The sequence below is a fragment of the Chenopodium album genome, chromosome 1 (assembly GCF_948465745.1).
Source record: "Chenopodium album chromosome 1, dcCheAlbu1.1, whole genome shotgun sequence".
Taxonomy (NCBI): domain Eukaryota; kingdom Viridiplantae; phylum Streptophyta; class Magnoliopsida; order Caryophyllales; family Amaranthaceae; genus Chenopodium; species Chenopodium album.
Window position 1 is genome coordinate 6,337,930 of NC_137834.1, and position 16,787 is coordinate 6,354,716.

The 16,787-nt window shown below is 36.2% G+C and overlaps 1 protein-coding gene across 1 annotated transcript; it reads left to right on the plus strand.

The window, feature by feature from the left end:
• Window positions 1-1,960: 1,960 nt before the first annotated feature.
• LOC145627479 (uncharacterized) lies at window positions 1,961-11,259 on the plus strand. The gene is made up of 7 exons (XM_081679872.1): window positions 1,961-2,758; window positions 3,034-3,234; window positions 3,373-3,573; window positions 4,192-4,548; window positions 5,088-5,423; window positions 6,093-6,177; window positions 10,496-11,259. Exons 1-7 carry the CDS (start codon window positions 1,961-1,963, stop codon window positions 11,257-11,259), a joined length of 2,742 nt encoding a protein of 913 aa, XP_081535998.1.
• Window positions 11,260-16,787: the final 5,528 nt, after the last annotated feature.

The window sequence follows — 16,787 nt, forward strand, 5'->3', positions numbered from 1 at the left end:
TATTATTAGAGGTCTACCAAAGAGAATTTCCCTTTTTTTTTTTTTGGTGTAATTCGATATTCTCAATTTCAAGCGAGTGAGCGACACATTACTCATATATTCCCAAAAAGAAAAGTGACACATTAATCATAAAATTTAATAAACCTATATATTGCTAGTTTACTCATTGGTGCCCCGTACGATGCCCGGATTTATTTATTGAATTTTAAGACCAACTTTTTTTTTTTTTACATTAGAATATTATAAATGAATGTTATACGTTCTGAACTATATATTTCTTTTGATCCAAAAAAAATTATGACATAAAAATAAATTTATATGATAAATTATTTAATTTTTTTTTACGTGGCGCACATTTCGTGAAAAGTTAATACATCAAGTGTTATTGTCTCGTGGTTTGGCTAAACTTATAATTTATTATCTTATACTTGTGAAATATTGATATTTTATTGGAAATTGAACTCTAAATCGACAATTTTATCTTACAAATCTGTCCAAATTTTATTGAAAATAAAACTCTAAACTAACTTTTTTGATCATATATAACTGGATGATATTATAAATTCTATCCAAATTTTTATAAATTATGACGCTAAATGTCGCTATCTCGTGGTCTGATTAGAAGTTTAGCTTTATATATTAGTTATATGATATGATATGGATGGCTCATTCATACATAAGAAAGAACATTTATACTTAAAGATTTTTAAAAAATGAAAAGATAATATCAATATAATTCATACTTAGTAGGTGTATGGGGAAATATCTACATAACGGAAATCATAATGGGCCGATATGGTATGACAGACCGACATACTATCTGAATTCGATTTACGGAGCTAGTACATTGTCAATGAATGATGAAAATATGTGTATATAATGTTGTTCTTTGTTAAAGAATGAACATTTTTGCATTTTAACAACAAATACTGACACTAGTTGATGGTTCGATCTTTGATGATTCAATAATGATCAAAATTGATTGATATCTATTTAAATTTATAAACTTTTGCTTGGAAATGGATTTGATGATTGCTCAAATTAAAAATTGGTTTGTATGAAAGTTCGTGACATGTTAGATAACCTAATTTCATTCCACTAATGTACTCATTCCACTCGAAAGTATAAGTAAAGGTGAAGTAAAAGATGGGTCATATTTACAAATTGAATTTAGTTCATTCCGATTCAACTACAATAAACCATATCCAAATGATGAATAAACAATATTATAGTTCAATCTTTCAAAGTGTGTGTAGACTCTCCTTATCCTCGTATTTATTGATGTTTCTAGCATGCATGAGTATCTAACTTTAACAACATAGTAATTAGCTTGTTAATTCAAGCATCAAAATCAAAATAAACATCATGAGATATTAAAACTTGTCTAGGCAAGACTAGTTATGGTTATGAATAGGTTCTCTATCCTTGGAGCGTGATAGAGAGTCCCACAAAAATGGAACACCCATGTTCTATGATTTGATTTTAGTATTTTTAACTTGATTTAGACATTAGTGAGTAGTGACTTGCGAGTGAGATGACTATAAAGAAAACTAGTCAATTGGAAATCAATTCAAAGTCAAAAAAGAATTTGGTCACACAAACTCATTCATCATTACAAATGATCCCACAAAGGAAGTTTTTGGGTAACAAATATTGTCTCATGCCCATTTACTAACGGATTTTCTGCTGTTGTTTGATTGTGTCTACCAAATATTTAGTGGTTGCATGCTGTCTAAATATTAGACTCATTGTTTTATTGAGGATATTTTGGTAGGATATATTTTTGGGGAATATTTGTTATTATTTTTTATATTGTTTCCTATTTTCTAGTAACCTAATTAAGGTAAATCTAGGAATTAGCATTGTATATATATATTTTGCCCCAATTAATGAAACATCAAGCTGTGAGTTTATACAATTCTTCATGGTATTGGAGCCTTGAATTTTTTTACAATCAACAATGGCCGGTGATGACTCTCCTCCTCCACCGCCACCTACAAAAATTGAAACAAATTCTCCTTTCTACCTTGGACCGCAAGATCGGCCCGGGGATTTCATTACCTCACAACGTCTCAAATTAGATAATTTTCATGATTGGTCTCATGCCGTGCGAATTGCCTTGTGTTCTCGCCGAAAGTTTGGTTTTCTTGATGGTAGTATCACCTCCTTTGAACCACCGTGTACGAAGGATGATTGGGTTACAATTCATTGTATGTTAGTTTCGTGGCTCATGAACACAATCGATCCCGAGGTAAAGTCTATGCTTTCACATTATGATGATGCTAAAAAATTATGGGACGATTTACATGAGCGTTTTTGTCTTGTTAATGGCCCTAGAATTCAACAGATTAAATCTGACATTAATCGTTGTGAGCAAACAAAAAAAATGAATGTGGCCGTATATTATAGCAAATTAGCTGTTTTGTGGGATGAATTAGACAAGCTTGAACCCTTAATTGCTTGTAAATGTGGAAAGTGCTCGTGTAATGTGGGTCGGCAACATGCTGATAGGCGTGATAGTGATAGACTCCAACAATTTTTGCTTGTGTTATATTCTGATTATTATGCTCCCCTTCGATCAGCCCTGCTCTCGCAAGATCCATTGCCGTCTTTGAACAGGGCGTACCAGCGAGTCTCACAGGACGAGAAAGTTCGAGGTTTCTCTCGTCAGAAAGACGAACCTTCCCCTGCTCTGGGCTTCGCTGTCCGTACAGGTGCAGGGAGGGGGCGTGGTGGTGGTTCTGATCGGCAGCCGCTGGTGTGTGATAAGTGTAAAAAGGTCGGACATGAAACCTCCAAGTGTTGGTCTGATAAGATATGCGCTTATTGTAAAAAGCGAGGCCACGAAGAAAATCGGTGCTACGATAAATATGGGTGGCCGGAAGGGACTGCCGGCAGTCAGGGGGGCAATCTCCGGCTGGTCGGGGTCGTGGGGGTCCAGTAAAGGCAATTGCGGTTACGGGTGGTGGCTTGAGCTCGGATGACACAAGTTCCTTTGCTTTGGGTCGGTTGTTTTCTAGTGAACAATGGAAGGCGATTACGAGATTGATGGGTAATGCTACAATTTCAGATAATCGTTTGAGTGGTAAGTTTGATGATACCTCTTGGATTATTGATACAGGAGCTACGCATCACGTAACAGGTGAAAAACATTGGCTATTTGACATAAAAAGCTTCGAGTGCCCGGTTGGTTTGCCTAATGGAGACACGGTGTCGGCGTCTCTTATTGGCTCTGTATGCTTATCGGACAAGATTACTCTCTCCGGAGTACTCTATGTCCCTAATTTGAGTTGTAACTTGATTTCTGTTTCATAACTCAATGATGACCTTAATTGTACTGTCCAATTTAACTCTTATATTTGTGCTATACAGGACCAAACGAAGGAGCTGATTGGAACGAGAACTAGGAGAGACGGATTGTATTACTTTAGCAAAACGGATTCGGTGCACCATGTGAGCGTTGCAAATTCAGAGTTGGAGTTGTGGCATCGTCGTATGGGTCATCCTTCAGAAAGAGTAGTTAAGTTGCTTCCCACAGTTAGTAATAAAGCTTGTTTAGATAAAGGATGTGAAGTATGTATGCGTGCTAAGCATCCTAGAAATAGTTTTCCTTTGAGTGACAATAAAGCATCTAGAATTTTTGAAAAATTTCATTGTGATTTGTGGGGTCCGTATAGACATGTTTCGTCTTGCGGGGCTCGTTATTTTTTGACAATAGTTGATGATTATTCTAGAGCCGTGTGGATTTATTTAATGAATGATAAGACAGAGGTTTTTCGTATGTTTTTTATGTTTGTTGCTATGGTAGAACGACAATTTTCCCAAACCATAAAAATTGTGCAAAGTGATAATGGTACGTAGTTTAATTGTTTGCGTGAATTTTTTGATAGTACGGGTATTATTTTTCAAACCTCTTGTGTGGGTACTCCGCAACAAAACGGGAGGGTTGAGAGAAAACATAAACATATTTTGTCAGTTGGGAGAGCTTTGAGATTCCAGGCCAAATTACCTTTTTTTTTTTGGGGTGAGTGTGTCCTTGCCGCGGCTCATCTAATTAACCGTACTCCTACCCCGTTGCTCCAAAATAAAACCCCATTTGAAATCCTCTTTGATAAACCCCCTATGTTTGATGCTATTCGTACTTTTGGTTGTCTATGCTTTGCACATAATCTGAAAACTAATGGGGATAAGTTTGCTAGTAGAAGTCGGAAGTGTGTTTTTGTGGGCTATCCTTTTGGGAAGAAAGGGTGGTGTTTGTATGATCTTGACTCTAAGGTGTTTTTTGTGTCTCGGGATGTCAAGTTCATTGAAGATGTGTTTCCATTTGCTACTCCGGAAGATGTTAACATAGAGCCTCATGTTTTTGATTCGGGGTATGATGTGCATGATGATTTTATTGAGTTTGAGGATTCTTGTATTGATGCGGTGAATAATGAGCAAGGGGTTGTATTTGAGGGTGGCATGAGGTCCGAAGCTGCCCAGCAAGATGAAGCCGCGGGCACGGGGTCGACAGCAGGTCAGCAGCATCAGGCCACTGCCTCCCCGCAGGTACAGCAGCTCTGCCAGTGGCCGAGCCTGCTACCAGCACTCGAGCAGAGCTGCTGCCTCCCTCCGGCAGCGACGACAACAGTAGTGCCGGGGAAGCAGCTCCTCTGTCGTTGGGGGCGCGGTTTTCGAGAAAAAAAATTCCAAATGTGCGCCATCGAGATTATGTAACTCACTCCGTTTTTGCTAACAATCCGTCTTCCTCTGCTCCGTACTCCAACACTCCTTCAGGTACTCCCTATCCTTTAGCACATTATATAAATTGTGACAAATTTTCTGTGAATTATTGTAAGTTTCTGGCAGCTATTGTTGGTGGACATGATCCGAAATCATTTAAAGAGGCCATGAAACATGAAGGTTGGAGGAAATCTATGCAAGAAGAAATAAGGGCTTTGGAAGATAACGGTACATGGACCTTAGAGCACCTTCCCCCTAGTAAATGTGCTCTAAGGAGTTAGTGGGTGTTTAAGACAAAATATTTGTCTAATGGTGATATTGAACGACTTAAATCTCGTTTGGTTGTTTTTGGTAATCATCAGCAGGAAGGCATAGATTATGGAGAAACTTTTGCTCCAGTTGCAAAGATGGCAACGGTTCGGGCTTTCCTTGCAATTGCAGCATCAAAGAACTGGGAACTTCATCAAATGGATGTGCATAATGCTTTCTTGCATGGTGATCTTGCTGAAGAGGTGTACATGAAATTACCTCTCGGGTTTGAAAGTGAAGATCCTACATTAGTGTGTCGCTTGAACAAGTCCTTGTATGGGTTGAAGCAAGCACTGAGGTGTTGGTTTGCAAAGCTAACTACGGCTTTGAAAGGGTACGGCTTCATTCAATCTTACTCTGATTATTCTCTTTTCACATATACTAAAGGCACCGTACAGATTAATGTCTTAGTATATGTTGATGATCTTATTATTTCTGCACTACTAGAAATAGGCAAAATAGCGACAGTTTACTTCTGACGGACGGTTTTTCCGTCGCAAAATTCAAAAATTACGACGGATTTTTTTCCCTCGCAACTTTACGACGGATTTAAATATCTACGACGAATATTCCGTAGTAATTTTGCGACGGAAATATTTTCCGTCGTAATTTTCTATTTACGACAGAATATTTCGTCGAAAATATATTTGCGACGGAATATTCCGTCGTAAATAGAAAATTACGAGGGAAAAATATTCCGTCGCAATATTATACGTTTTTTAAAAAAAAACCCAAATTGGGGACTAAACTGCTAAACCTAAAAAATCGAATTAGGAACAGAAGAAAGAGAAGGAGAGAGAAAGAGAGAGGGAAAGAGAAAAAGGGGCATCCTCCGTCGTCGGCCATCCTGATTCCGGCGCCGGTCGGCACCAATCTGCCGCCGACGAAGACCAAAACGAAAGGAGGACGAAAAGGAGAAAGAGAAAGAGGTCGAGCCTCCGTTTTCCGGCGACCCTCCGTTGACGCTCCTGGTTGTTGTCGGCGCCGCGTCTAGGTAAGTTAGTTTTTGTTTTTTGTTTTTTTTTTATTCGGTTTTTTTTAAAACACATTCAATTGTGCAGCCTTCCTTGACACCACAACCGCAGCCTCCCTTGACCACCGCAGCCTCTGGCCTCCTCCCTTCCCTCGCCGTGGCTGAAGCAGTTGGTAAGTTGTCCTTTCCCCAATTTTTTTTAAAATTTTTTTTAATAATAAACCCTTATTTATTTAATTTAATTATTTTTTTTAAATATTTTGTATGTAGGATTTGTACAATTTGTCAAAAAGAAGTGCAGATCTAAAGGTTAGTCACATTACAAACCCTAATATAATGTGTTTTAGTTTAGTTTAGTTACTTTTTTTTTGTGTAAGTATGTTAGTTTAGTTTAGTTTAGTTTTCATTTTAATGTGGTTTAATTTAGTTTAGTTTTACTAAAGTATATTAGATTAGTTTAATATTATGAAACTTTAGTTTAGTTTATTTTAATATAATGTGGTTTAATTTAGTTTAGTTTTACTAAAGTATATTAGATTAGTTTGATATTATGAAACTTTAGTTTAGTTTATTTTAATATAATGTGGTCTAATTTAGTTTAGTTTTACTAAAGTATATTAGATTAGTTTAATATTATGAAACTTTAGTTTAGTTTATTTTAATATAATGTGGTTTAATTTAGTTTAGTTTTACTAAAGTATATTAGATTAGTTTAATATTATGAAACTTTAGGTACGTTTTGTTTGTTTTGTTTAATATGATGTATGTTAGATTACTTTAGTTCATTATAATCTAGTTTAGTTTTGTTTAGTTTAATATAATGTTTCTTACTTAAGTTTAATTTTTTATAATGCATGTTACTATATTTAATATTATGATATGTTAGTTTAGTTTGGTTTTGTTTGGTTTGATTTGTTTATATTAATGTTAAGGTTTTATGATATGTTTGTTTATGTTAAGTTTAATTATGATATATTTGTATAATTTTTTGTATGTTAGTTTAGTTTTAATATCTTTAAAAAAATCATTTGCATAATCATATGCCTAGATACCCGTTCAAGGCATACACATTAGGAGTATGTCTTGAATAGTCCCCGGTTGGGACTGTCCTTGTACGTTTATTCTCACTTAGGTGGTGAATGTATTCCTTTGTTTTAATTCTAAGGAAGATCCTTGCTTGTCATTTCTCTACAATGTTCTCTAGGTACATATATAGGTGTTTCTAATCGCCTATATTGTGTACTCGGGGAACTGTAGGGAGATGCTGCCGGATTTTCCATAGAATTGAAATTCTGGCATACATTCACTAGTGAGATTGAACGTACAAGGATGGGTTAGGTTGGAGTGATAAGGACCCTTGGAAATCATTTCTCTTCTCATTTGCATTTCCATAAAAGTTTGATCTATAATGAATATATATTGTGCTTTATGACTAATGTGATTAATGGCATATGTGTTAGTTGTGTAGAACTTGTAATCATGAAACGAAAAGAACGTAGCTGGATGTACGAAAGGAAGGTTGGGAATTCTATTAATCCTGAGTTCTTGAAGAGGGTAGATGAATTCCTTAAATATGTGGAAGATCATCCCGAGAGTAGCAACCCGAATGAAGTTAGGTGTCCATGTTTTAAATGCAAAAACAAACGTCTCTGGGATCCAGATACGGTCAAACTTCATTTGTATCGCAGCGGTTTTTTACCTAATTACTACGAGTGGATGTGTCATGGGGAAGGGTTTCCAGGAACTCGTAGAAGGGAGTCAAATGAATATCGTGAAATGGTTTTGGATGCCTTTGGTCAGTCTCAAGATCAAGGCCATTCCGAAGAGCCGCCTGTTTCATTAGAGGAGGAGCCTAATGCACAAGCCAAGCCATTTTTTGATTTGTTAAGGGCTTCTGACCAACCGTTGTACGAAGGGAGTTCATTGTCTGTGTTAGAGATGGCTTCTAGAATCACTAGCCTAAAGTGTGAGTATAATTTGTCGCACAGATGTGTTGATGGATTTTCTTCTTTGGTTAATGAAGCGATTCCTAACAACAACCACATGGCCGAGACATTCTATGAGGTCAAGAAAATTGTTAAGGGGTTAGAGCTGCCCCATGAAAAGATTCATGCATGCCCGAAAGGATGTATGTTGTTTTGGAAAGATGATGCTCAATTATCTACATGTAGGGTGTGTGGCAGCGACCGATACAAGAAGACTTCTAAAGGTAGCTTAGTGCCTTTGAATGTTAGAAGAAAGAACGAGTCCATTTGCTTGAAAACTTGGAAAATAGGCATGGTTTTAGCCATATAGGCCAAATTTGGATGATTTTGGATGAGTGAGAGGGTTGAAAATTGACATATGTGCTTATTTCTCTTAATTTCTATCCTTAGGCACTTAAAAGCAATTGATATTGGAATGTTAGAAGAAAGAAACCTTACATTTTCTTGAAAACTTGGAAAATAGGCATGGTTTTAGCCATATAGGCCAAATTTGGATGATTTTGGATGAGTTAGTGTTGTAAATTGACTTATGTGCTTTTTTCTCTTAATTTCTCTCCTTAGGCACTTAAAAGCAATTGATATTGGAATGTTAGAAGAAAGAACGAGTCCATTTGCTTGAAAACTTAGAAAATAGGCATGGTTTTAGCCATATAGGCCAAATTTGGATGATTTTGGATGAGTTAGGGTCGATATTTGACATATGTGCTTATTTATCTTAATTTCTATCCTTAGGCACTTAAAAGCAATTGATATTGGAATGTTAGAAGAAAGAACGAGTCCATTTGATTGAAAACTTAGAAAATAGGCATGGTTTTAGCCACATAGGCCAAATTTGGATGATTTTGGATGAGTGAGGGTTGAAAATTGACTTATGTGCTTAATTTTCTTAATTTCTATCCTTAGGCACCTAAAATTATGCGATATAACTCCATATTGTTGGTTGTTTTTTTAACAATATTTTTTTTTATCTTCAATATTTTGTAGGACACCTACCAGAAGAAGCTCGAAGAAACAAGGAGTTAGGGGATTCAGAAGAGTCCCAATGAGTTGTACTGGGAGTCGGTGGGTGGGCGCAATAAGAAGGGGCGTGTGAAGGGACTTGGCCAAAGTGCAGAGCTCTACTATGGCAAACAGGGTCGAGGTTCCCGTTCTTCACAGCAATACACGCCGTCTGTCATTTCTCAAATGCAAGACCAGATGGAACACAGGATGCAAACTCTCCAAACTCAAATGGAAGCCCGAATGGCTGAAATGGAGAAGAGATACAAGGAGAGTTTCAATGAGATGATGAGTCGTCTCAACAACAACGACTCATGTTCCACCATTCATCCTCAGCATCGAGACCCTAGGAACGACCCGGGTGGTGGTGGAGCAGGCCAGGGTTTCCAGGCGATTGCGTAGCTTAGCTTTAGTCTAGCATAGAATCACTCTAACCTAGCTTTTGTTTGGTATAGATACCAAAATGTGGACTATCTTTTGTACTAGGACATAATTATAATATATATATGTACATAACCCTAATTTCGTAGGTCGGTAATTAATTTTTTTAAAACAACAATTTTAGGACTCAATATTTAGTTTTTTTTTTGTCGATTTATCATTAAAAAAAATTCAGGTTTGAAAATGCAGAAAATTACTAAAATTTGTTTTGGGCTGGAAATACAATTTGCGACGGAATATTTCGTCGTAATTTACATATTTGCGACGGAATTTTCCCTCGCAAAATATAATTTGCAACGGAATTTTTCCTCGCAAAATATAATTTGCGACGGAATTTTCCCTCGCAAAATATAATTTGCGACGGAATTTTCCCTCGCAAAATATTATTTGCGACGGAATTTTCCCTCGCAAAATATAATTTACGACGAAATTTTCCGTCGTAAATATATACATTGCGACGGAATTTTCCGTCGTAAATAATATTTTGCGAGGGAAAATTCCGTCGTAAATAATATTTTGCGAGGGAAAATTCCGTCGTAAATAATATTTTGCGAGGGAATTTTCCGTCGTAAATTATATTTTGCGAGGGAAAATTCCGTCGCAAATTATATTTTGCGAGGGAAAATTCCGTCGCAATCTAGCTTTGCGACGGAACTTTTTCCGTCGGAAGTTTGCGACGGAACTTCATCAAAGGCCAATTTTAAGTCCGACGATATTATTTCCGTCGTAAAGTTGGTTTACGACGGAATTTCCGTCGTAAAATGGCCATTTTCCTACAAAGGGTTTTCCGACAACAATTTACGACGGAATTCCGTCGTAAATCAACTTTACGACGGAATTTACATAGTTTACGACGAACTTTTTCCGTCGTAATTTTGCTGTTTTCTTGTAGTGCTGGTAATCATTCCGCTGCACTTGTTGGTTACAAGGATTATCTCAGTGATTGTTTCAAGATGAAGGATCTAGGTCCTTTAAAATATTTTTTTGGGTATAGAGGTGGCTCGTAGTGCTTCCGGTTTATTTTTATGTCAACGGAAATATACGTTGGATATCATTTCTGAAGCAGGTTTGTTAGGGGCTAAGCCAAGTGGTTTTCCCATGGAGCAAAACCACAAGCTTGGTCGTGCCACAGGTGAGTTTCTTGCGGATCCGGAAACATATCGTAGATTGGTTGGTCGTTTGATTTACCTAGGGGTAACTAGACCGGATCTTGCATATTCTGTTCATATTTTGTCTCAGTTCATGCAAGCGCCACGCATTGAGCATTGGGAAGCAACTCTTCGTGTTGTTCGTTATTTGAAAGGTACTCCAGGTCAGGGTATCTTGTTGAGTGCTACTAGTGATCTCACTTTAGAAGGTTGGTGTGATTCGGATTGGGCGGCTTGTCCACTAACTCGTCGCTCTGTCACAGGTTGGTTGGTGTTTTTAGGACATTCGCCTATTTCTTGGAAGACCAAAAAGCAACCAACTGTGGCGACATCTTCTTGTGATGCCGAGTACAGGGCCATGTATGCAACCACTTGTGAGCTCAAGTGGCTTAAGGGTTTGTTGTTGAGTTTAGGTGTTCATCACTCTAAGGCAATCAAGTTGTTCTGTGATAGTCAATCTGCCTTGCACATTGCAAAGAATCCGGTTTTTCATGAAAGGACCAAACATATTGAAGTCGATTGTCACTTTGTTCGTGATGCGATTATTGATGGCTTGATTTCTCCTTCTTATGTGCCTACTACTACTCAATTGGCCGACATTTTCACGAAGGCCCTTGGAAAGTCGCAGTTTGACCATGTTTTGTCTAAGTTGGGCACTTATGATCCTAGTGCTCCAACTTGAGGGGGGGTATTGAGGATATTTTGGTAGGATATATTTTTGGGGAATATTTGTTATTATCTTTTATATTGTTTCCTATTTTCTAGTAACCTAATTAAGGTAAATCTAGGAATTAGCATTGTATATATATATATATATATATATTTTGCTCCAATTAATGAAACATCAAGCTGTGAGTTTATACAATTCTTCATTGTTTTAATTAATCAGTATTTATGTGAATATTTGGACATGCGGTATTGCCCGAGACACACATTAATTTGTTTCCTCTTTGACTAAAGCCTTAAAAAATCTTGATCACTTGACCTTATTTTTGCTGAACTAAAATTAATATTTTTGCTAACCTGGAATTTTTCCTCTTTTTTTTTTTTTTTTTTTTTTTTTTTTTTTTTTTTTTACGGTAAACTACGCGGAGGGGCCCCATCCTATCACAGAAATGGGGCTGTGAGGAGTCGAACCCCCATCACATTGGGGGGGGGGATGGAGGGACCAACCATCCCCTCACTCCTCATATACTACCTCTATTTGTTACAAAGTATGTTACAGTGGTATTATGGTGCAACTAAATAGATCTAAATGAATTGAAGGAATTGAAGTACTAGCATCCAATCGATTTTATAGTCACTTAGTCATCGAGTAATTCTTTGACTAACTTGATAGAGAAAATTTCAAACATTAACCATCAAGTGGAAAAAAGGACTCCACTATTTAGAAATAAAGATCACTAAAGATGATTTTACTAAGAAGATAAAAAGCACATAATCTTGAGGGAAGGTTAGTAATTTCTTTTTTAATTTTTGGAGTTTCAATTATGCTATTCACATCCAATCAATAGAGAAAAGTTATATTTTTTCACATTCAAATTTTGAGGTCTAGTTTCTAATGACTTATTAGGTCAATCCCTTATTAAAATTCTAACACAATTAATAATATACACACCATGACACCAACAATTTTTTTTTTTTTTTTTGGACAACAATCTATAAGGTAGCCGATTTTATAAATAGCAATAAGAAGAATAAATCAAAGTGTAATTTGATAAGCAAAGTTATATTCTAATATAATGTCTATATTAATTCAATATCATCCTCAACCATCGATCCAATACAAGCTTCCAAACAGTAATAGTTAATACTGAGTAATGAAAAACTGTGAAGAAAAAGAGACCAGGCGACTACCACGTCTACCAGTCTACCACATACGGGATTTAACATTAATTGTTTATCCTACAATTTTTATTTTTAATTTATTATTTATTTTTTTTAACAACGTTTCTCTTAGAAATTTAGATGTAAACATCTTCACGATTTACAAAACGGGCCTAAGGATTAAGAACACTAAGTCCTTGTTGGCTCATTATGCTTGATGTCGGCTACTATCTTTGGGTAGTATTCCATAAAGTCAATTTTTCTCAGGTTGACTTGCTTGTTCCTTAAAATTTGACATGCACATTTCAAAGATGTCATAAGCTAGCTACATAGTCATCATATACTTGTCTTTTAAACCACATATAGTTGAACAATAAAACTTAGCTTGTAGTTTGTTGGCCAACATCTTGATGAAGTATTAGAGACAAATTCCTAGTTACAATCACAAAAATCATTGTCCTTTTACTCGGTTCTTGGTGTCCTCCAAAAAGCCTTCTAGTTAATTAGTTTATCAACATCTTTTTATCCGATCATCACTAAAACCTTTCAAAGGGTAAAAAAAGGGGAACGCATAGAAGAAAATATAAACTAATTAACACCAATCTATAGATATATAAATGACTTTATTTGCTTCTTATTTCACCAATGTAGTGAAAAGTGTATCATTAGGATCCACTATAAGCATACCAATGAAAAGCTTAATGATCATAATCTATCGGTAAAACATAGAGGGTAAATGTGGTGTATCTGTGTTTTATTATAGATATACGAAGTAATAAAGTGTCAGGCCGTGCCAATCATTGACAAAAAAAGAATTTTTTTTTACTATATCTACATATATTTACTCTTGGTGTTCCACTATAACGATTGCAAACACACTATGCCAAAATTTATCATTGAATCTTAATAATAGATAGAGTGATACTAACCAAGATTTACCTTTCACATTTTTATTAGAATTTTTTTTCTTGGAGAATTTTAAATTTGAATTAATCAATCTTGTGCTTCAAAAACTGGGATCATCAACTAAATTATAACTTTATGTGTGTACCATATAATAAAATCACAAAGAATCTATTGTAAAGGCAATGAGGGATATGGCAAAAAGTAGCTTCATTCAAGGAATATGGCAATGTGCAACCATAATTGTGTCAAACAAAGCAATTTCAGTAGTTACTCCTAAGGGACCCCTTATTCGTTATCCCCCTATTTATTTCAGTAGTTAAAGTGATATAATGACGTTATAGTTGGGTTTAATGGGGGTTTGGTAGTAATCACAACATCTTAAAATCTTTTGTGGTAGTAATTCACAACTTTTTTAATTTGCGGTAGTAATTTACAAAGTATTAACTTGCGATAGTAATTGGCAAATTTTCCTTAAGTTATTGATTGATTATTTCTTTTAGCTTAGTCATTGCAAACATGTAACTTTATCCCGATTTCTCTCTTCCTTTAGGCTATAATTAGCTTGGCCCAACTCACTTAAAAGATCGTCTTATTATCCCGAGTCGAGGAATTCGTCAAGGGGACCCCTTATTCGTTATCCCCCTATTTATTTGTGATGTGTATGGAACATTTCTATCAGGTGATTGAGGAATCGATTGCTAATAAATGGTGGAAACCGATACGTGCTAGTCACGATGGTTAGATGCTTTCAAACTTATTTTTTGCGGATGATTTGATACTCTTTGCCGAAGAAAGTGTTGAACAAGCACAAATAGTGCAATGTTGCATTGAGAGGTTTTGTCGTGCTTCTGGACAGAAAGTTAGTTTACCAAAGTCTCGTGTCTACTTCTCTGCCAATGTGAGCCCTGAGTAGCAAAGTGAGATAAGTGCAGCTCTTCATATGGAAGCCACGGATGATCTATGCATGTATTTGGGTATGCCTACCCTCACAAGCCGTGTCACCAAAGATACTTTCCAACATCTATGTGAGAAAATAGACAGGAGACTTGCAGGTTGGAAGACTAAATAACTATCTATATGGAGGGAAGGCTTATTCTTGCCAAGTCCACAATCTCTACTTGACCGCTTTACTCGAAGCAATTCACTAAGATCCCAAGATTTATATGTGAAGAAATAGACAAGAAAATTCGAAAGTTTATTTAGGGAGGGAATGATGAAAAACGTGGGATTCATCTGAAGGAGTTATGTCTTCGATAAGTGCAATTACTAGATATATTAAGGATCACGATTATGGAGATAATTAGTTCATTCTATAGGGTCGTCAATGTTTGGTGCTAGATATGACAATTGATCTTTGGGATAGCTTAATGGCCCAAAGCCTTATAGAGTGGATCCTACAAGGTCACACATAAGACTATGGGGTTAAACAAGTTAGTGGCCCATTATTGGGCCTCATGAGATCATGACATACCATGTTGATAATTGGGCTTGGATAGTTAGAAGAGTCTAATTAATGGGTTTTGGACTTGACATGGTTTTATTTCTAGATATAATCTATAAATATAAACCATGCCTAGGGTTGCATGACATAACAATTGACATACAGTGAATTTTCACACAAGCAACCAAGCTTCCCCAAAACCCTAACTCTCTCTCTCTCTACTCGGCCCTCTCTCTCTCCTCCCTGTCCGTACGGCCCTCCCCCTTGGGTAATCTTCGTTGAAGGTTGATTGAAGTGTTCATTCACAACTAACTAGCATTAGTGGAGCTTTAATCCGTGCTCGTGGACTAAGTAGAGGAATCACACGTGGGGTTCTTGTTCTCCTTATTGTTCTTGTTCGATCACTTGTGGAATCACGCTTCAAAGGTATAATTATTACTTCTTTATGTGTTATGCATGAGATCCTTGGTTTAGGTGCTTTATGAATATGATTCATATATTTTCCGCAATTTAGTACCTATAATCTCCTACATCATCTCCTTTCTTGGGAGGTTTTGCAACATCCTAAAGAGAAAGGTGGGGTAGGAATAATTTTCTCGGCGAAATAAGCAAATGCGGATTTCTCACTAAGTTGGATGGGAATGCTTTTGGAACCCAACGCTCTTTGGTATTGGGTTTTAAGAGAATAACATGGTAAAGGTCGGTGTGATGTCGACATGTTTGAACCTAAAGCGGGGATGTCGAATGTTTGGAGTGGCATTACGGAGAACGCTAAAGTATTGAATGAAGGGATAAAACTGCAATTGCTAATGGTTCAAAGACCTTATTTTGGGACCATAAGTGGGCAACGGATATTCCTCTTAGCAATCTTGCTACAACACATGTGCCGATGGAGTTGGAAGGTGATACTGTTGAGGAAACGTGGGAGGAGGGTTGTAGGGAATAATTTCAAGCCTTTAAAATCCCACTAGCTCGAACCCCACTGTGATCATACACTAAAGTACGGTGGCGTCCAAAAGGGAAGAAGATAGAGCAAAAGAGTCGCCAACAAGTTTTTAAGGAACTTGTAAACCGTTCATAGGATGAAGGTTACACCCCTTAACGATCCAAGAGATCGTCAACTCCATAAGGTCATGAACCAAATAAGGGTTCGGGGATGATGGTACAAATCCAACCTAAAAGAGATTGAACCTGCCCTAATAATAGGCCTCTACTTTATTCTGCTCGTATTCATGTGCGCTTTCTGATTAACATACAATCAATAGGATTAACCCTAAACCTGTTTAATCTATGTTGGTTGAATATTAATGCACAAATAAACTATTATTGGCGATCACTTGAATTATAATCACAATTAACCCTAAACAAGATTATTAATTATCTTATTAAGCGTGATTGCAAATACCAATTCCCTTTAACATACAATAAAGGTGATCAAGCAATAAATAATAAACATCAAGCAACATAATAAATAATCAACATCATTAATAATAATAATAATAATCATAATCATGTTAAAGCATAGCAAGATCCTAGGCATGATACTAACAAGATTAATGACAAACCCTAGCATGTCACTAAGCAATAAAAATCAAAGTTTTAGCCCTAATATGATACTAACATGAATTAATATTAGGAAGAATATAGGAAGCATCGTACTTTTAATCATACTTGATATTAAAGTTACCCTAGACATGATACTAGGAATCAAAACAACAATCTAAGCATGATTTCTACATCATAATATCAATTAAACCATTAAAGCACTTACTTGGATGCCTCGTACCTCTTTCTAATAACAAAATACACGCGTTAGTAACTTCAAGGAAAATAATAATCAAAACAATTAAATTAAATAATTGAAAGAGAGATTTGGGACCAAACCCTCAGAAATTAAAACCTTTCACGTCTAGGGCGAAGGCAACTTCGAATATAGCTAGGTGTTTCTAGATCTTGTGAATGCGGAATTTTGTATTAAAAAGCAAAGTTTAGAAAAGAAAGAATGAAAAGAATTCTAATGAAAGAGACGAATGAAT

Excerpts from the sequence above, each read along its gene's own strand:
- LOC145627479 (XM_081679872.1), top strand. The coding sequence starts at position 1,961 with ATGGCCGGTGATGACTCTCCTCCTCCACCGCCACCTACAAAAATTGAA. Across the intron at positions 4,549-5,087 it reads AGGCCACTGCCTCCCCGCAG|GAAGGCATAGATTATGGAGA; the intron begins GTACAGCAGCTC and ends AATCATCAGCAG. Across the intron at positions 5,424-6,092 it reads TCACATATACTAAAGGCACC|CCTTCCTTGACACCACAACC; the intron begins GTACAGATTAAT and ends TCAATTGTGCAG.